The sequence below is a fragment of the Enoplosus armatus genome, chromosome 15 (genome assembly GCF_043641665.1).
Source record: "Enoplosus armatus isolate fEnoArm2 chromosome 15, fEnoArm2.hap1, whole genome shotgun sequence".
Taxonomy (NCBI): domain Eukaryota; kingdom Metazoa; phylum Chordata; class Actinopteri; order Centrarchiformes; family Enoplosidae; genus Enoplosus; species Enoplosus armatus.
In genome coordinates, this window is record NC_092194.1 from 22,907,740 (window position 1) to 22,927,984 (window position 20,245).

At 42.3% G+C, this 20,245-nt stretch overlaps 3 protein-coding genes across 7 annotated transcripts in view; 2 read left to right on the forward strand and 1 right to left on the reverse strand.

The window, feature by feature from the left end:
- Positions 1 to 3,422: 3,422 nt before the first annotated feature.
- Positions 3,423 to 6,906, reverse strand: LOC139298016 (uncharacterized). Of its 3 annotated transcripts, none has more exons than XM_070920833.1 (8): positions 6,809 to 6,906; positions 6,005 to 6,126; positions 5,734 to 5,872; positions 5,521 to 5,642; positions 5,215 to 5,325; positions 5,013 to 5,119; positions 4,614 to 4,704; positions 3,423 to 4,466 (listed from the first exon to the last, which is right to left on the reverse strand). In XM_070920833.1, exons 1-8 carry the CDS (start codon positions 6,903 to 6,905, stop codon positions 4,353 to 4,355), a joined length of 903 nt encoding a protein of 300 aa, XP_070776934.1. In that variant the 5' UTR covers position 6,906; the 3' UTR covers positions 3,423 to 4,352. The 3 variants fall into 3 exon arrangements, with proteins under 3 accessions (XP_070776934.1, XP_070776933.1, XP_070776935.1); XM_070920832.1 differs by having other exon boundaries at positions 3,423 to 4,469; XM_070920834.1 differs by lacking the exon at positions 5,215 to 5,325 and having other exon boundaries at positions 3,423 to 4,469.
- Positions 6,907 to 7,942: 1,036 nt separating this feature from the next.
- Positions 7,943 to 17,939, forward strand: srp54 (signal recognition particle 54). Of its 2 annotated transcripts, XM_070919946.1 has the most exons (17): positions 7,948 to 8,041; positions 9,983 to 10,099; positions 10,573 to 10,670; positions 11,141 to 11,232; positions 11,328 to 11,412; positions 11,538 to 11,642; positions 11,787 to 11,853; positions 12,043 to 12,100; positions 12,191 to 12,341; positions 12,456 to 12,604; positions 12,954 to 13,054; positions 13,608 to 13,694; positions 13,952 to 14,025; positions 14,412 to 14,520; positions 14,692 to 14,862; positions 16,491 to 16,586; positions 17,318 to 17,939. In XM_070919946.1, the coding sequence occupies exons 3-17, from the start codon at positions 10,593 to 10,595 to the stop codon at positions 17,407 to 17,409; spliced, it is 1,515 nt and encodes a 504-aa protein (XP_070776047.1). In that variant the 5' UTR covers positions 7,948 to 8,041; positions 9,983 to 10,099; positions 10,573 to 10,592; the 3' UTR covers positions 17,410 to 17,939. The 2 variants fall into 2 exon arrangements, with proteins under 2 accessions (XP_070776048.1, XP_070776047.1); XM_070919947.1 differs by lacking the exon at positions 9,983 to 10,099 and having other exon boundaries at positions 7,943 to 8,041.
- Positions 17,940 to 18,922: 983 nt separating this feature from the next.
- The window catches only part of sec23a (Sec23 homolog A, coat complex II component), a 31,440-nt gene continuing 30,117 nt past the window's right edge, over positions 18,923 to 20,245 (forward strand). For both annotated transcript variants that reach the window (XM_070920202.1, XM_070920201.1), the window contains exon 1: positions 18,923 to 18,968. The gene's annotated coding sequence lies outside the window, so the exon portion shown is untranslated. The remainder of the gene's footprint in view (positions 18,969 to 20,245) is intronic.

A 20,245-nucleotide genomic window follows, 5' to 3' on the forward strand; every position in this document is an offset into this window, starting at 1 on the left:
TTTGAAAAAAAGGAGGGAAACCGAGTCACAAAGACCGAATCTGAGACACAAACTCTGTGAAAACAATCCAAAGTCAACCCGTAGATTCAAACCGGAGTCCCGGGCTGAAAGTAACGGAGCTGAAACCGAACAGAGCGAGCGGAGAGCGCTGCGGGTCTTTTGTTAGACTCGGTGATAATCTGCCCACATGGAAATGTGCCGTTCACTGTCTGAGAGACAGACGGACAGACGGACGGACTCGGTTTCACTCCGTAACTGTAGAAACACGCACTTTACTTCCGCCCACACACACAGAAACACCGGAGAAGCTGCTGCTGGCGGGCTTTACCGAGTCGTGTGACGATGAACCGATAATCCGCGGCACAAAGTGAAGAAGAAGTCCCCGGGTTGAGGCTGAAAGCTGCTCTCACTGGCGGCTTGTTGACCAAGTTTTCATCCACTTTACGGACCCTCACCAAGCTGGGACACTTCAGTGTTACGGTTACCTCACTTGTTTTAGAGAAGTTTCCAGTTAATAATGTGAGGATTTTATATTTTATTTATTTCGTTTGAATCTGTTTAATGTGTTCTGGACTGCTGGTCAAACTGAGGAGGTTTAGAAAGTTTGAAGACGTGTCTTGACTAAACATGGACATAGATAATACAATATACTACTTCAAAATAGTAATAATAAAAATGTATTAATAACTTAATTGACTCATTTGGTCTATAAAATGGCAGAAAAGTGAAAATAGCCCGCGTCAATTTCTCAGAATCGAAGTTATGTCCTAAAATGTCTTGTTTTGTCCAAAACCCACAAGTTTTCAGTTTATTTGATACAAACAAAGACACTTGAACCAGTGACTATTTAACATTTTTGCTTAAGAAATAATTAAAACTATAAATCAATTATCAAAATAGTTGCAGATGTATTATCTGCCGATGCATTATTTGTCTCAGCAAAATTATTTAGTTGTTTTTACTTTTGTTTAACGAGGCTGGTCTCTTAGTAGTTTAGATTTAGATTTAGACTTTATTAATCCCACAGCGGGGAAATTTACAAGTCACAGCAGCAAAGAAGGTGCAGAAACAGACAGCACTGTGTCAATAAGAATTAGAAGTATTTTTTTTAAAAAAGAAAAACAATATACAAATACTAAATACAGATATAAAAAATATGGGGGACAAAAATAAATATATACACGGAAAATATAATGTATGTACAAATTGTGCAGATCCTCCTCTCCCTCACCTCCTCAATGGAGTCCAGCGGACAGTCCAGAACGGAGCCGGCTCGCCTAATCAGTCTGTTGAGCCTCCTCCTGTCCCTGTCCTTGCTGCCCCCCCCCCCCCCCCCCCCCCCACCAGACCACAGCATAGAAGATAGCCGAAGCTACCACAGTGTCATAAAAAGTCCGGAGCATTTTCCTGCACACACCGAAGGACCTCAGCCCCGTCAGCAGGTGGGGGCGACTTTGGCCCTTCTTGTACAGGGCCTGAGTGTGGTCAGACCAGTCCAGTTTCTTGTTCAGGAGAACACCCAGGAATTTGTAGTTCTCCACCACCTCAATTTAACTACCCATTTGTATGTCAAACCTTAACACTTGCATATTTTGTTTATTTAGGCTATGTGTATGAGCATTTTACATGGCTTTCATTTTCATTTTTCATTGTTTGTGTACCTAAAAATCTTAATACAGATGTTGTTTAAAAAGGCTGTTTTCCTGCAGCTCAGTGAAGTTTCCACAGTCAGTGTTGTCAGTGTCTCTGACAGTTATCTTGTGTTTCAATTCAATTCAATTTTTATTTATATAACCCCAAATCACAACAGAACATACAGAGCAGGTCTAGACCGTCGTCTTTATATTATTAAAGAGACACCACAGTTCACCAGGAGCAAGGAAACGAGACAGTGAGAGAGAGAGGCAGAGAGTAATAATAATATAATAATATAATAACAAAATAAATAACATAATAATAAATAATAATAGCAGCAGTGGGAGTCCAGCAGGCCCACGACGGCAGACTGGTTCTTGTTTTCCGTGTTTAGGGGTGTCACCTGAACGCACCACTCGGAGTGACTACGTGGGCGGGGCTACGCTATCCTCCTCAGCGTCGTTTGGTCGACCGTCCTGCCACTCCTCCGCTGCCATCCAATGGTGGCCCTGGAAACAGCTCCACTGTGAGGACCGCGCTGATAAAACGCAGCGGTGACATCAGAGGAGTGAACGCCAGGAAGCGGTGACGAGGGCAGGAGGTGATGCGTCATCAGTGTTAAAACTGAAGCAGTGAGTCTGCGCAGGTTTACACATCCGGGACAGTGAGACATTAGTTCAGTAATTAATCTCTTTTCCAGACGGCTGTGTCCCAAATCTCTCCTGTACATTCCTTCACTGTCTCCCTCCCTTGACACTTACTCATCATCATCATCATCATCATCATCAAATCCAGTTGATTCATAGGGCACGTTTAAAAACAACCAGACTTCTCCACAGTGCTGTACAGATTGAACCAGCTGAAATGACTGAATAAAAATAAATAAATAAATAAAATGGCACAAAACAACAATAAATATGTCGAAGAACACAAGGTGATAAAGATATATAAAACAGAAACGATCAATTTATTAAGAATAAAAGATTAGAAAATACTAAAATATTGAAACCACTAAGAGCAGAGGATCTGAGAGGCCTGGAGGTGGAGCAGGGGCAGAGAGGGCCTGAGATGTACCGGGGTGTCAGCTCATGACTGGCTTTAAAAACAAATAACAAACTAGTGCAGGGATGCTAGGACCAGTGTAACGCTGTCTCCTATACTGGTACCAGTTAGAGGTCTCACTGCAGCATTCTGCACCAGCTGCAGGCGAGACAAGGAGGACTGGCCAACACAAGGTACAGTGGGTACAGTAGCCTTGAGGGGATTCATACAGTGGAAACAGTCTACATGTTTAGCTTTGTTCTTTAACTGACAGAAGAAACCTTTCACCACAGAGTTAATCCGTTTCTGAGTCAAAGATGACACCAAGAGTCCAGCATGGCCATGAAGGTTCAGTGTCAGCGGCCCTAAGAGGCTAACTATACTCCCTGAGGTGTTGTGGTGACCAAAAACAATCACTTCTGTCTTGTTGTCGCTCAACTGAAGACAGTTTTTCACCTCCTGGAGGCAGTTTAGGATGTGACGGAGTTTGAATCCCTCAGATTCAGCGGAAGGCTTCAGAAGATGGAGCCTCAAGGGAGCATCAAATAAAATGGGCTGAAACATGGAGCCCTGAGGGCAGTAGAGGAGGAGACGTTGCCAACCTTAACAAGTAAGAGGCAAACCACAGCAGGCAGGGCCCTGGATAATAAAGTATTTCTGATTCTGATTCTGATACCAACCGGGTCCTGAGGACGGTTTAATAAAACACAATGATCAGTACAATGACAGCTGAAGAGTCACAGAAATAAAACGATTTATTGAGTTTAATGGTTCTTTGTTGACATGACAATATTTATCGATGAAGGAACTTATTTTATCATTCATTTGATTATAATTGATTATTTGCTGGATGATAAAATTATATACACTACTCACAACAAGTTAGGGATATTCAGCTTTCACATGAAGTCGACTCACATTGAGCAGAAATGAGGAATGAGATGAAGAAATTACCATTGCATGCTTCTACTTAAATGCCCTACTTTCATGATATAATATCACTGTAGCATGAACTTTTTAAATTTTCCATAAATTTCACCCGAAAGTCGAATATCCCTAACTTTTTGTGAGTAGTGTAAATGAAGAAATGAACATTATAATAGACATGTTGCCTTTGAGTAGATAACGTCAGTGAGCTTAGCATAACCACATATTTCCCTGTCATTGTAAACTGCATGAAGACCACAAACTCTGAAACACAAAGAAAAACTAGTGCCTTCATTTACTTTAAGGTTTATATGAAGTTCTGCTAGCTTGTGATGCTACACTGACTTCCTGTTTACAAAGTTGATTGCTCCTGATTGGACAGCACTACAGATGTTTCCTATAGCAACAGATTGATACATCAAGCCTTTACTAGCCGAGACATTTCTTAGTTTTAATGGTGCAACCTGATTCAGTGAATCACTAGTTATAGACTAGTTAGTAGTTCTGAGAGCTGAGGAGGGACTTTGTGAAGATCTGCTGCGACTCAGTCCACAACCCAGTCCTGAACTGCGATCTGTAGAACTCTTGTTTTTATAAGAACCCTGGGCCAGAACAGTCCAGAACAGTCCTGGAATAAAATCACCTCAGACCAACGCAATTCAGTTCAGACCGTCTAACCTTCAAACTTAAACCAGTCCTGAACCAGTTCAGGAATCAGACCCATTCACAACAGTTTAGACCAGTTCAGATCAGATGACCCTGTACAGGTGGATCTGTCTGAAAGCCTCAGGGTCTGTGTCTCTGCCCAGGTAAACATCGTAGTCCACAGGAAGTTCCTCCACCCAGCCAGGCTGCAGCGCCTCCTGCTGGACACAAATAGGAAGTGGTTATTTAATGAGACTCAAGTAAGTTCAGAAACTGTTTATTGCCAAGTAACATACATTACAAGGAATTTGCTGCACAAGTTGTGTTTACTGCTCGTCCTGCACGCGTGCGTGTGTGTGTTTTACCTGCAGAGTGTTCAGACTCTCCAACAGACTGGGAACGGTGACCAGTAGAGATCCTTTCTTCCTGAAGTTCTCCATGATGAACCTCCACGCTCTGAACGAACACACACACACACACACACACACACACACACACACACACACACACACACACACACACACACACACACACACACACACACACACACACACACACACACACACACACACACACACACACACTTCCTGTGTGTCTGTGTTGTGTACAGAGAGCTGAAACCACAGCTTCCACGTTCTTTTCCAGTAGTAAGAAAACTTCATTCAGGACTAAAGAACCAGAGAACAGAGACTCAGCAGTGTGTCATATATATATATATATATATATATATATATATATATTAATTAGTGTGTATTAGTCCTGACCTGACTTGTTCACTGGGTTCCATGAAGAACTCGAAGACGTTGTTCATGATGAGAATGTCAGTGTTCTGCAGCAGAATGTCCTGCAGGCAGACGTCAGTGTGGAGAACCTGCAGGAGATGAAACTTGTCACAAACTGGTTCCACTGAGTTCTACTGTCAGCAGACACACTGGACTCCTGTGTGTGTGTGAGAGTCAGAGGAACCTTGATTCGGTCCATCAGCTTGTATTTCTGCAGGATGTCATTCTGCAGTTTGACAAACTCGTTGCTGAGCTCCAAACCGATCAGCTGAGAGGCCGAGCTGAACACATAACCCTGAACACACACACACACACACACACACACACACACACACACACACACACACAATGATATCATGCATTCTCAGCAGTTTTTTAACTCTCAGTTCACTTTTCTTTTTCAAAATTGAGACTTCAGCTTCATTCAGACTGTCAGCATGTTGTCTACTGTTTCTACTGTTTCTATTGGGTTCCTCTGGGTTCTACTGACCCCATACAGGACAGCTCCCAGTCTGGAGCCCACGTCCACCAGCATCCGACCACTCAGGTCTGGAAGAACGTTCTCAAACAAAAACTGAAGCTCTGATATCGAGAACGAATGAGAAATGAAGTCTGCAGGAAGAAAAACAGAAGAAGAAGATGAAGCAGGAAGAAGAAATAGGCTGCGACTGCAGAAGATGATGATAACGGTGATGTTCCTCACCAAGTGGAGCGGTTCTGTAGGATCCACAGGTGAGACAGTACGACCGACTCATGGTTCCCTCCTCACACAGCGAGTCCACCTGATCTTCATCATACAGGAAACTGTCAACGTGAACAGTGGGCCGAGAGCACTGCTGCATCTGAAACATCACCTTCATCATTCATATTAACATCTTCATCATCACTTGCAGTATGCAGCAGTCTCAGAGGGAAACATGGCATCTGCAGGCACACTGACTCTCAACAGTAATACTACAGTAGCACTACAGTACCTTGCAGTGTGCAGTAGTCTCAGAGGGAAACATGGCGTCTGCAGGCACACTGACTCTCAGCTCGTTGGAGATGTTTCGCAGAATCACCGTCTTGTTGTCAGACAGCAGCTCGTCGAACTCGTCTGCAGGAAGAAACAACAGGTGGAAATGTATGGAGGCCCAAAGCGGTCAATATTAAACAAATTAAAAACAATGAAACTTTTCTGTCACGTCAAGCTTTATTTCATAATGTCACTTGTTCCGTAACATGACATTATATAAACTATTTATTCAGATTTTCTTCTCTCACAAAGAAACCTTGATGATGAGACCTGAGATAGTTATTTAAAGAATTAGAGTTACAGTAACTTTAGTTGCTTTGCTGTAAACATCATGGAATTAGATTTAATATAATTTAAAGAAAGTTTGTTCAATTTGAAGCATTTAGAAATTTGATCTAATTCAGAGTTTGAAAACATTTATGTGACAGAAACGAGATAACACCATTCTGATATTTCCTACCTGACAGAATCTCCCTGACGATGTGGAGTCGAGCTGCATTAGTTTCTAATATTAATAACAATCCTTACAAATACAACAGGCTCATCAGGCCCTAATAATATTAATACCCTAATAAGCCCCAGAGAGACGCTGTTACATCAGCAGCAGAACACGAAATTATCTGACTGAGTTTTACGATCGTTCAACTTATTGATCAGTGACAGAAAGTCTGACCTGTGATCAGCTCACGTGTTACCCTGACTGTAAATGTTCTCCGTGTTTCTGCTGTCCGGTGATCAGTAATCCGACACCAGGTGTGTTTACCTGAGTTTCTGATCCAGTTCAGCAGTTTGGGGAGTTCAGACGGGTTCACTTTGTTCAGCAGCTGCTTCACTTCAGATTTCGCTTCACAGAAATTCATCTTCAAACTGAAAGTAGTTTCAGACTGAAGCTCCGCACCCAGGAACGCGTCCGTCATTGAAGGTGGAACCTGGAAACCCACATCTATCACTTCTTATGAGCCACCATTAAACAACAACTGTCAAACATTTATTTACCTGTTCAGGCGAGGACACGTTCAAATGTCACGCAAACACAGGTGTGACCGTTAAAAAGCATTGAGATTAAAAATCACACATTCAGACCACCTTAAGAAAGAAACAGGCCCCGGAAGCAGTTGCATTTTTTTCTTTTAAAAACTTTATTAAGTTAAACATTTTTACAGTTAACGTTTACTTATAATAAGATAGCGGTAAACAAAGCTCAAACATGTTATTGATAATATTTGATAAATAGTTTACCGTCAACGATGAAACACATTTTATAGCCAAACAAATGGAGGCCGGGAGGAACAATTTATGTGCGCAATGTAATGATTTGTGCTCTGGCTCTCATTGAAATTCGTATTATTTAATTTATTTAAAATAATTTAATTTGTTATTATTATTAAAATTTCTGCACAAAACAAAAAAGGTTTATTTTTGTTTTGTTCAAGAATTCAAACTTCACATCACATCAGAACTATTGAATATTTTATTATTGAAAGTTAATATATATTATTGATTGTGTGTTCACTGAAAGAAAAACAAAATACAAGAGCTGCAACTAATTATCTTAACGATCGACTCATCTGCTGACTATTTTTATTAATCAATCAGTCCATAAAACATTCGAATAATAACAAAGAATGTCCGACATGACGTCTTCAGACATCTTGTTTTGTTTGAACAGTTCAGATTCAGTCCACTGAAACAGAGGTCTGTGCTTTTTCTGTTATCAATAGAGAATAATGTTACGTCTGTCGACTAATCGATTCATTAACAAAAGATGAAATGTATTTGATGAATGTTTTGATTCATTGTTGGATGAAGCTGTCGTTACGCTCTCTGCCCTCCAGCAGCGCTCATGTATTTATACGTTGGTTTCCAGCTGCCATTAAATTGCCAGAAGAAGAAGAAGGCTGACGACATTTTCCGGGTCGGTTTGGATTAGATGACGTTCCTCTGGCAGAGTTTCTGTGTTTTCCAGCTGCTGTTTGATCCAACACACCGACAGTCGGTAAGAAAGAAGCTTTTCTTATGAATTCTCTCGATTTCCCGCCGTTTATGTTCCCACTGCCGCCGCTTTATTCCGTCCTCTGTGTCCGTGTCAACACACCGTGCAGCTAACACACAGCTAGCTAACTGAGCTAACTGCTAAGCTAACGTTAGCACCGAGAAACGCTGTAAACAGCTGACATGTTGTTGGAACAAAACTGAAAGCCAGCAGCACGATCAAATGATGACCAATCGATATGATTATCGACATGATGGTGTGACTAGAGAAGGACTGACAAAATGGAGACCAAGTGTAACAGTTATTGTGTTTTAAGGGTTCAAAAAGCTGCATCACAATGAGGCTTACTCTCTGCTCAGAAATAAACATTTCAAATGTCCAACAGTCAACAACACAAACCGCTCCTGATCAGAGGAGACCGGAAACTGGAACCACAGAATGTTGTTGTTGAAATGATTCTAAAATCAAACCTCCACTAAGAGCAGCTGATACTGATAAATAGAAATGGATCACCTCAGTGGGACTGAATCAAGTCTTTGTTTTCAGTTCAGACTCAGTCTGTCAACTGTTGTCAATTAATCATAAACAACAAAAATACATACATATATCTATATATATATATATATATACATTGTTATTGTGTATATCTATATATTTTGTACTTTTATTTTTCACTTAAATATGTTAAATGTATAAATTTTTTTAGTTTCCTTTTCTTATTTTTTACATTTTGTACATACTTTCTACTTTCTACTCTTGAATGGGAGCACCAGTACTGTACAATTTTCCCTTGGGGATCAATAAAGTGATTCTGATTCTGAACAGCAGTCCTCCTAACCCTAACCCTAACCCTCCATAAACATTAATCTCCAGCACCACAGGCCCTGAACACAACACAGTTAGTAATCTAGTAAACACAAAGAGTCCACAAGAGTAAAAGTCCAGACCGGAGGGTTTCACACTGTGAGGCTCTCCGGGGGCAGAGGGAGAGACCGGAGGCAATCGCACTCCTTCTCAGAGTCGTAACTCAGTCAGATCTGAGCTCACAGACATGAAACACATGTTGAATCATTCAGAGTGACGTCCACTTCCAGAGGAGATCATTATCTCTGGTCTCCGTCAGAATAAACCTCCAGAAGTCCACTCAGACATCAGAGAGAAAGATCCTGCAGAACCTGCCTGAGAATCTTCCTGTTTTTAACTTTCCTTCAGTGTCTCAGTGATCAGTGATAGTTGTCTGTCCATCCATGAGGACACTGCAGACAGGAGCTGCTAACAGCTGATTCAGCTGCTGTAATGAAGACCATGTGACTAAATGTGAACAAATACAGGCTGAAACAACTGGGTTCAAGTTGTGGCCCACAGCTGACTCACTGACTCCTTCAAATAGAAGTAAGACAGAATAATAACAGGAGTGCCAAAATCCATTAATACAAATGTTTTTCATGTTGCACTCTCAGTATTTGTTTAGACTCAGAATGTCTCAGAGCAGCTGTGCCTACAGAAACTGATCCTGCTAGACACTGTAGAGGGTTAATAAATCTGTCAGTAGTGCTGAACTGAGCCACTAGGGATCGCTACTAACAACACACTGTTGAACTATCTGCTACTGGCAGAAGACACCAAGTGTCCAGTTTAATAGGAACACTTGTAGGAAATCCTCTTCATGAAGGTTTATGTTTCTGATACTCAGACCACTGAGGGTGGACAAAATAACAGGAACAGCTCTCAGTGTAACACAGTAAAGTTCAACAGCAGCAACCTACAAACAGAATGACCAAGATCTGAACACGCGTCAGTCCTGTTGCCATGGTTACTGCAGAGTTCATTTGCTGACCTGATCATTCCTTGTGTCCCTTAATGTGTCGTGTTGTGTTTAGAGACCTCTGTGACTATAGAACTTCTTGATCTGTTGATTTATTGACTTTTCACCTCTCTGTACAGGAAGTGTGTGTTGCGTGCTGCGACCTTCACCTGTCAGCTGTCCTGCTGACTCACCGAGCACGCTCAGTAGGGGGGTTCCCCTCCAAACACACACAGATTTGTGTTCTAAGACACACGGTAACCTCCTATACCCTCCTCACTGTTAACATGCACTCAGTGCAAACACATCCCGACAATGAAATCACATTTAAATATTATTGATAACATGAATTGATTGATAATGACAATAATCATTTGTAGCAACTTTACTACATTTATCTGACGGCTGGAGTTACGGGTTTCATAAGTCAAATAATAATGTGTTGTTCTGTTCAACATGAGGTTGAATCACAGTGTATCAGTGTACCTCTTTCTAATAAGACTCCTGATGGCTGTTTCTGGTTCGCACATTCTGCCATTAATGATAATAATCACTGTTTGTTTATGCCAGTGTCTCGTGACCTCACTTGACCTGTTGTCAGTCTCCCCCTTCTGTGGATCCATGTAGCTCTGATGATGCAGGATGACATCACCAAAACTGTCCAATCAGTAAGTCACCTTTCGGTCCATGTGACTTCATGTTTACGACCCTCACTCTGTGTTTCTTTCAGGATTAGTTCAGACCGCCATCATGGTGTTAGCCGACCTGGGGAGAAAGATCACCTCGGCGCTGAGGTCACTCAGCAACGCCACCATCATCAATGAAGAGGTAACACAGAGCTGTAGGTCATGTGACCAAACTCCTACAGAAACTTGAACCAGCCACCAAAATTATTTTAATTCTCTCCTGTTATTTATTTATTTATTTATTTAACTTTAAGTATGTACTTTGTAAATTGAATCTGATCCTCAGTGGTCTGGACTTTAAGTTAAATACTCTGATGATTGTAGTCTTCATCTTTTAGGATAAATGAACAACTTTAATCTCCCAACGTGTCTCAGTGCTGTTTCAAAGCCTGAGTATGTTTGCTGTATATTACTTTTTTTGTTTAATCATTTTAGCTGATAATGGGTCAATTTGAAAGATAATTTGTTTAAACCAGAATCTGTGAGTAAAGGAAGACCTCCTGAGGTCACTGAAACTCTCCAACAGTCTGAGGACATGATCTCAGAGTCCTGAGAGGACCGTCATTCAGTCAGACATTCATCACACTGTACTCACCTGTCTGTGTGTCTCAGGTGTTGAATGCCATGTTGAAGGAGGTGTGTGCTGCTCTGCTGGAGGCCGACGTCAACATCAAACTGGTCAAACAGCTGAGAGAGAATGTCAAGTGAGTATAAAACAGTCCTGATCCAGGATCTAGACCTGATCCAGTTCAGCAGCTGTGATTGAACTGTGCTCTCTCTGTGGATTTTGTCCCTGCAGGTCTGCCATAGATCTGGAGGAGATGGCTTCAGGTCTGAACAAGAGGAGAATGATCCAACACGCCGTCTTCAAGGAGCTCGTCAAGGTCAGATCATCAGGCCTGGAAAAGTCTGAGTCTGGGAACTAAACATTTGTTTTCTAGGACTCAAAATATTTTGAGACAATACTCAAATGTCTTTAATCTGTTAAAAAATAAAACTGTATTTCCAGCTGGTGGACCCCGGTGTGAAGGCCTGGACTCCCACGAAAGGAAAGAATAACGTCATCATGTTTGTTGGTCTGCAGGGCAGCGGGAAAACTACAACCTGCTCCAAGGTGACATCACACAACTGAAACAAAACCCCGCCCCCTCTGTAGATAGACCTCGCCCCCTGGTTTGATATAGGTTCAACAGTAGGCTGATGCAGTGTGCCCCCTGATGTCTGTCTGTTGTCACACTGACTGCTTTGTTTCCTGCAGCTGGCATATTATTACCAGAGGAAAGGCTGGAAGACCTGTCTGATCTGTGCGGACACCTTCAGAGCTGGTAAACAACGCTGAGACAACACTTCACATCCTTTTTATTCACCCGAGACAACAACTTACAAACTTATTGACACTTCAGCTACATTCAGCACTTCCATTTTGTCGACGCCCATCAGTCTTTGTAATTCATCTGTAAATGTTTTAGTATTTTAAATGTTTCAGCGTAGATGATCTTCTTCTCTTCTTCCAGGTGCCTTCGACCAGCTGAAACAGAATGCCACCAAAGCCAGAATCCCCTTCTACGGCAGGTGAGTTGTTCCTCAGCGGTCAGACAGGTGGCGCCCCCTACTGTCTGCTGACTGTTCACCCTGTGTGTCACACCTGTGTGTTGTGTTCAGTTACACAGAGATGGACCCGGTGGTGATCGCTGCTGAGGGTGTCGAGAAGTTCAAAGCTGAGAACTTTGAGATCATCATCGTGGACACGAGCGGACGACACAAACAGGAAGACTCGCTGTTTGAGGAGATGCTGCAAGTCTCCAATGCTGTGGTGAGTACCTGAACGCCTGTGGTCGGTACCTGCAGCGGTGCGTTCAGATACCTGTGGCAGTCTCAGGTGTGTTTCAGCCCCTCCAGATGTTTCTCTCCACCTGTGTTTCCATAGCAACCAGACAACATCGTGTATGTGATGGACGCGTCGATCGGTCAGGCCTGTGAGTCTCAGGCCAAAGCCTTTAAAGACAAAGTGGACGTGGCGTCGGTGATTGTCACCAAACTGGACGGACACGCGAAAGGAGGAGGAGCTCTGAGCGCGTAAGACCATCATCCTTTGCTGCCTCGTGATATCACTGCACTGTGTGATGTTAGAGTGACCCTTCTTCTGCTGTTTCCTGTCAGCGTTGTGTGACTCACGGGATGTAGGCTGTTGGGATCAGTCTGCCATTGGCTGACTATTTCAGTCTTATTCTCCTCCCCTTCCTGTCTGCTTGTTACCGTGGCTGCCTCCTGGGTTCAGCGCTGCCCATGATTGTGATTGGTTTAAAGAAATACAAGCCAGAAGCGTTTTTATCTTCCATCCCAAAATGATGATGGTTCAGAACTTTCTGTGAAGTGTGGAGGTAGACTAGTGTTGTGTTGATGTTCTTCTGCTGCTTCCTGTCAGTGTGGCAGCCACTAGGAGTCCCATCATCTTCATCGGAACAGGAGAGCACATCGATGACTTCGAGCCGTTTAAGACTCAGCCGTTCATCAGCAAACTGCTTGGTAATCAACCTCGATGTGGCAGTTTATTATTATTATTGAACAAAAACAAACATAGCCAGGTTTCCATCCAAATGTAGCTGAAAAACAAACCGTTTGTTGCTGCTTCTTTCTGTGTGAACGTGAGTTCACTGGTTTATGGAGATAAACAGCTGGTGGAGCTAATTCTCCAGTCGCTGCCATTAAACCATCACAGAAGAAGAGGAGGACACAACAATTTGACGTCATTAAAAAAGCTCCAGTCAAAACTCAAATGATGGAGATGATGATGGAAATATTTGAGTTGTGAGGAAGGTTACAGCCTCCTCATCGCTCCATGCAGATCTGATGTTTTCAGATGTTCATGTATGCCAGCATGTATTCATCAAGTCTGTTTCGGTTGCACTTGATAAACCAACTTTTCCATTTCAACTAAGCGTAAAAACATTTTTGAAAGTTCTTTATGTGCAAATTGAAACACACTTATTTTTACAACCACTCGTCATAACATTACAGTAAATAACATATTGTCTTGAGTGTTTCCATGGAAACCCCCAGTAACTCCTCTTCCTGTCAGGAATGGGAGACATCGAGGGTTTGATTGACAGAGTGAACGAGCTGAAACTGGATGACAACGAGGAGCTGATCGACAAACTGAAACACGGTGAGAAACTAGTCTATCATCATCATCATCATCATCATCCTCATCATATGGTGACCTCACCGACAGCTGTCATTTACACATCTGTCACGTGACACATTGCATTGTGGGATTGATAGCAGACATGTTGTAGAACTGAGGACAGTAAATATAGAACAACACGTAGTAAAAAGGGAGAGATTTCAGACACAGCTCATCTCACCTGGAGAACACACAGTGCATTGTGGGTATGATCCCTGACCTGTGACCTCTGACCTCAGGTCAGTTCACCCTCAGAGACATGTACGAGCAGTTCCAGAACATCATGAAGATGGGACCCTTCGGTCAGATCATGGTAACTCTCACACTGTCACACCTGAGTCACATGACGGATGCTTTGGCCTCGTTGAACACGTCACGTATGCAAGTGTCTTGTTGAACTTGCAGCACGGACGGCGTAGGGTTGTGTGAGTTGCAGCAAATCAAGATGGAGCTGCTCTTGGCCTGCTGGAGCCACTTTCATTGATTATAGTTGCAGCAGCTGCTCTTCATACGTTACGTGTTCAATGTAGCCAAAGCGTTGGACTTCAGACTCGACTCACATGATCCACATAGTGACCTGGAAACAGTTGAAGTCACGTGACTCCTGAGAGTCTCGAATACATATTTACAAATTTATAGGAAAATATCTGTTATGTATTTGAAGAAGCTGCTGAGTGAGTCTGTCTGTGATGCGTTCAGGGGATGATTCCTGGTTTCGGTACAGACTTTATGAGTAAAGGAAATGAACAGGAATCAATGGCCAGACTGAAGAAACTGATGACCATCATGGACAGCATGAACGACCAAGGTAACACACACACACACACACACACACACACACACACACACACACACACACACACACACACACACACGACCTGATAGATCTCCGGTTAACATCAACTCAAACAAACTGATGTGATGTCACAGGTGATTCTGTGATTCTGCTGGTTTTACTGGTTCATGTCTGTCTCTTCAGAACTGGACAGTAAAGACGGTGCTAAACTGTTCAGTAAGCAGCCCAACAGGATCCAGAGGGTGGCCCGGGGGTCTGGAGTCGCCACCAGAGACGTCCAGGAGCTCCTGACTCAGTACACCAAGTTTGCCCAGATGGTCAAGAAGATGGGGGGCATCAAAGGACTCTTTAAAGGTAAAGATGGGATGGGGTCAGGGGGGGGTGATTAGAATCAATCAATCAATTTAATTCAAAGTGCAGAATCAGCATGGGCCCAATACATACAGGACAAAACACACAGCAAGCACATAGAATGATAAAAACAGTAAAACAACCACATTAGAAACTTCAAGATGGACCCGACAGAGTTCTGGGTTCTAGGTTAAAAGGTTTTCGGTTTAAAGATTTCAACTGCTTCTTTAACATGTAATGGAAAGTCATTCCACAGATGAGGGCCACCAACTGAAGGAATGACTAGGAGACCAGCACTGACAGAGTGAAGGGGGTGCGCCGGTCTACATGGTGTAATTAGCTCAGATAAGTAAGGTGGTGCAAGTCTATGCAAGGCCTTTTATAAGTAAAAAGTAACCAGTGAAGAGCGAGGAGTCTCATTCTGGACCAGCTTAAGTCTTCTACTGGCACAACTAGGTTCTAACTAAAGAAAGAGAAAAGGGCATCACAATAATCAGGTCTGGAAGGTACAAGTGGTTGGACTACATGTTCAGGATCACACAATGATAGAATGGGTGGGATATTAGAAATATTATTACAGAGATGTTAAAGTGCTGCCTGGGTAGGATCCTTGATATGAGACTGGAATGTCAGAACAGAATCAAAGATCAGGTTAACACTAATAACTCTGTTTATCAGCATCTAACAACAGAAAGTTCATACCCATCCATTCATTTACTTCTGGCAGACACGCCTCTAAATGTAGGAGTTGGGGCAGGTCGTTTATCTCTACAGGTACATAAAGCTGTGGATCATCGGCATAGCAGTGAAATTAACCCTGTGTTTGCAAATGATGTCACCAAGGGGAAACATATAGATGGAAAATAGCATGGGGCCAAGGACTGTCCCTGGGGTACACCACGCTTCTCCAGGCGACTCAAGGATGCAGCGGTCCACAGTGTCAAGGGTCCAGCAGCAGCAACACTGATGTTCAGTCAGAAAGTCACTCATAGGTCATTGACTTCTCTGGTCAAAGCAGCTTCAGCTGAATAATGGGACCAAAGCCAAACTGAAATTTATCAAACAGATTGTTGATGGATGAGAAGGCAGTAAGTTTCTCAGATCTATAGTTCATAATTTGTCGATCAAGATTGGTTTTTTTAAGCAGCAGTTTTGAAAGGCCACAGAGCCAGAAGAAAGTGACGTATTGATAAGATGAAGAACAGGAAACTGGTCCTTAAAAGGATCAGACGGTGTGGGGTCTCCTGTGCAGCTACCAGGCTGCTGAAGGCCTCAGGGGGAGATCAGTTCAGACGGGGGACAGCCGTCATTCCGACCAGTGACTTTATCTCTGAGTCTGAACTCATCAGCTTAGGTCAATACATGGTTAATGCAAGAACATGTTGTTGACTTTTAATAACTGGCTAAATATTCAAAGGTTGAGAAACCTCCAGAAATCATTCAGCTCAGGTGAACAGGTTAGAAAAGAGGGGAAGATGGGGAACCAACTGGACTGACACTAGACCCTTGGGAACATTAGTTGTGGTAGGAATTAATGTCCCAGTATGTGTCTGAGTTTCATGTGGGGGACTGGGCGGACTGAGCAGTCTGGGGTTTAAACCTGGGTCTGATGTGTGTTTGGTGTTTTCCAGGAGGAGACATGTCAAAGAACGTGAACCCGTCTCAGATGGCCAAACTGAACCAGCAGATGGCCAAAATGATGGACCCTCGAGTCCTGCACCACATGGGTGAGACCTGGTCTACCTGTCCATCACACCTGCGAGAGGATCCGTTATTTTTAGTTGTGGTTGTATAAAGAGCACCTGCAGAAAACCTAACCGATCAGATTTAGACAATGAAACCTTTATTGGATAGAGACAGGAAACAGGGACAGAGGGGGGATGACATCGGGCTGGGCACGATCCTGGGCCGCTGCAGTAAGGACGCGGTTTGCCGGGACATACCAACAAGTTTACATTTATCAAAGAAATAGACAACTCCGTGTAACTGGGAGAGTCTACAGCTCACTATCGATCTGAATGTGTTCTCATCTTGTTGTTCATCAGCAGTCTGTGTATTTCCTGTAGCTCCTTCACAAGAAATGCGTTCATATGACTCGTCAATGCAATGCTTTTAATGTGAAACAAGAGCAGCAGGAAGCTGACTCAGCTCTGATGGTGCACATAATGAAGCTAGCAGTCTTTTGTGTACTCTGGACTTGATGGGACTTATCCACAGGGGCCCAGCAGACCCTGCCCTGACAGGCTAATAACAGGTTAATAACCCCCCCCCCCCCCCCCCCCCAACCAGGGTTTCTCCTGATCCTCTGATCACAACTGAACTTATTCTTGTTCTAAACTGATGAAGTTTATTTATTATTTATTTATTTTCCTTTTTCCAAACTGTATTTTACAGCATAAATGGAGCCTGAAATAATAATTAAGTGTGTGGTGTGTTGTTGTTTTTTTTTTTTTTTAAGGCGGTATGGCGGGTCTTCAGTCGATGATGCGTCAGTTCCAGCAGGGAGCCGCCGGCAACATGAAAGGCATGATGGGATTCAACAACATGTGACCGCCAACCAACCAGCTGCCTTAAAACATTAAAACTTTAAATTAAAGCCCCGCCTCCTGACAGGTACAGGTGGAGAGGGGGGCTTTTAGAGTGCAAAAGCAGGAAGTGCAGAAAGACAAAATAAAAGATGTTTGGGTTTTCGTTCTGTCATTGCTGCTTTTCACAGGAAAATAAAGATTTCTGCTTTTAGAAAAATGGTGATTTAAAGAAGCTGTTTGTCATTTTAGGAAGTTTCTTCTTTTCTGTTTTCTTCAGATGTTTCAAAGATCAAACTGAAATCAATCTGAAACATCTGACTGATAACAAAAGTGTTGGACTGCTCCTTTAAGTGATGGAGAGGAGGAAGATGAGCTTGTTGTGTTTGGGCCTCCTTACTTTAATTCTGTATAAGATGCTTGTGTATAAGATTTAAAAGCAGACAGTCTCCTGATTGGATGAGGAGACACCACATGATGATGATGATGAAGATAACATTAGTTAGTGACAGTATTTTTGTCATATAATAAACATTTGTATTGCACAATTTTAAACCTGCAGTCTTTTTATTTCATTGTTTATTGTTTAGAAGATAAAGTGGGCGTCAACAAATGATTCGTGAGAAATCAGATATTTTTTAAACATAAATCATCGCGAGATTTTCTAGTCTAAAGAAGAGAGAAGGTGATTGTAGATTATTCAAGTCAAATTTATGACCTAATGTAAATGTAATCGCCATCTTACAATTTTAATGTTGACTTGTAAGTAAAAATGATGGCAAAGTGTGAGACACTATCTCCAAAAGTCAAACTTACCAGGATGATTTTGTATTCTCTCGGATTTTTAGCTTTTTCCATATTTCTGAGTCAAATTGGATCTGCGCTCTGGGTGAGGCACGACCAAAGATCCACTGTAGAGATGATTCACTCTGACATGGACTGTGAGCCACCTCACAGTAGGACATTGCTGCATTTCAATTTGTGAAAGGTTGACCTCAGGTTAGTGTTCAGCCCACACAGGTCTGGAGTCAGTTATTTAAGGAAGAAGTTATAGAAAATAAAGTATGTTTTAAGAAAACGTCAAATATCTTCATTGTCACAATGTTCTGCTCTTGGATTTTATAGAATAATGTTCTCACGATATTCTGATTATGATATATTATATTACATTATGACATTTGTCATGTTGATGTTAAACATTACATCTATGTACTTTTGAATGACTTACTTTGCTGCCTGCAGTCACGTGATTCTGTCTTTCTGGTAAAAATACGACTTTGTCCTGTCACTCATGACCCTTCAACCTGAAATTAAAAAGTCATTCTTGTCATTAAAGAGTAATTAGTAATTAGTTAGTTCTTTCTCGACTCGTTGTATTGACTTATTCTCACAATGTAGGATGTTTGTCTCGAACAGTCGCCCTGATGCTCCATGACAGCACAGCAAGTTCCTGAATGTTGCTCAGAGTGAGACCTCTGCCTGTTTCTCTCCTCTGTGGCTTGACGTGGCGCCGGGCCGCCGCCATGTTGTTTTGCTTCGTTGTCAGTAGGGAGCAAGAGGAGCAGCGACAGCATTAGAGCGGCGGTGAGTCACTGATTTACCTTCATACAGAGACTCACCTGGACCTGACAGACCTCCAACTTCTCCTGGACTTAGCCAGGCCACCTGTCTGTCCATCCTGTACCTGTCACCTGTGTGACGTTAATGAAGCCGCTGGTTACCTGTCAGCTAGCTGTTAGCTCTGAGGCTAACTGAGCTGAAGTCTGGAGATAAAACTAGTTTATTTAGTTTCTGTTGGAGTAAAACCTTCAGGTTCAGGTGTGACACTGACACACATGAACCCTACCTGTGCGTGTCATGAAGGTATGCTACCTGCTGACGTCGGTCTGCCGCAGCAGATATCTAAACAGACTGGATTTTGAATAGCAAAGTTAAATATTAACGGTCATCTGATCAATGAACTGCTGTCATTGATTATCAGCTCTGATTGATCACCTGCAGTCTGTCGATCATAAACAGCTTCAGTCTGAGTCTCAGTGTTAAACAGCAGTGGTGAAAAGTTATCCAAGTACAGTTACTGCAATATAATATTTTGGTTTCCATTTTCCGCTACTTAATACTTCTACTTCTCCACATTTCAGAAGGAAATATTTTACTTTTTACGTCATTACAGTTATGTGAAAACAAGATAATGATAAGTGATTTTTTTCTTTAAATATTTAAAAAATGGTACAGAGTTTGGTTGGTGACTTCTCAGGTGGGAGGGGTAGTTGTGAAGGAATTTGGACGTTTTGATAAGAAGATTTGACAAGAAAGATTTTCCAAAACGTGTAAATGAATATTTTGATTTTCAGAGCTGTATACAGGATTTAAGAAACACTGAGGTCCAAATACCAACAGAACCCAGATAAGAGGTTACTGACAGGCTACCAACCAAACTCTGTACAATTCTTGTAGTATTTTGAAAAAGCTTTTTGTAAAAACGTAATAAATATCAGACATCAGATACATAAGTTACAGTTATTAAAATTGTGTTAAAGAGACTTGTTCAGTGTGGCCTGGACGAAAAACACACACATTCAAAAAGAAAAAAATGGGTTAAAATGCAAAATATTCAAGAACCAACTCAGAACTTTAAATGAAAACAAAACTTTTGGTTAGACGCAACACGGACATTCAGGTACAGACGGGTTTATCTACAAAGATTCATCAGAAACCTGTAAAAAGGGTCTGATCCGAGTTTGACCTGAAGGTGGCACCAGAGGGAGGACCACGAGGAGGAGTACTGCAGTACAGTTAGTGGTACTGCAGTTTTGTTAGTGGTACTGCAGTATAATTAGTAGTACTGCAGTTTTGTTTTG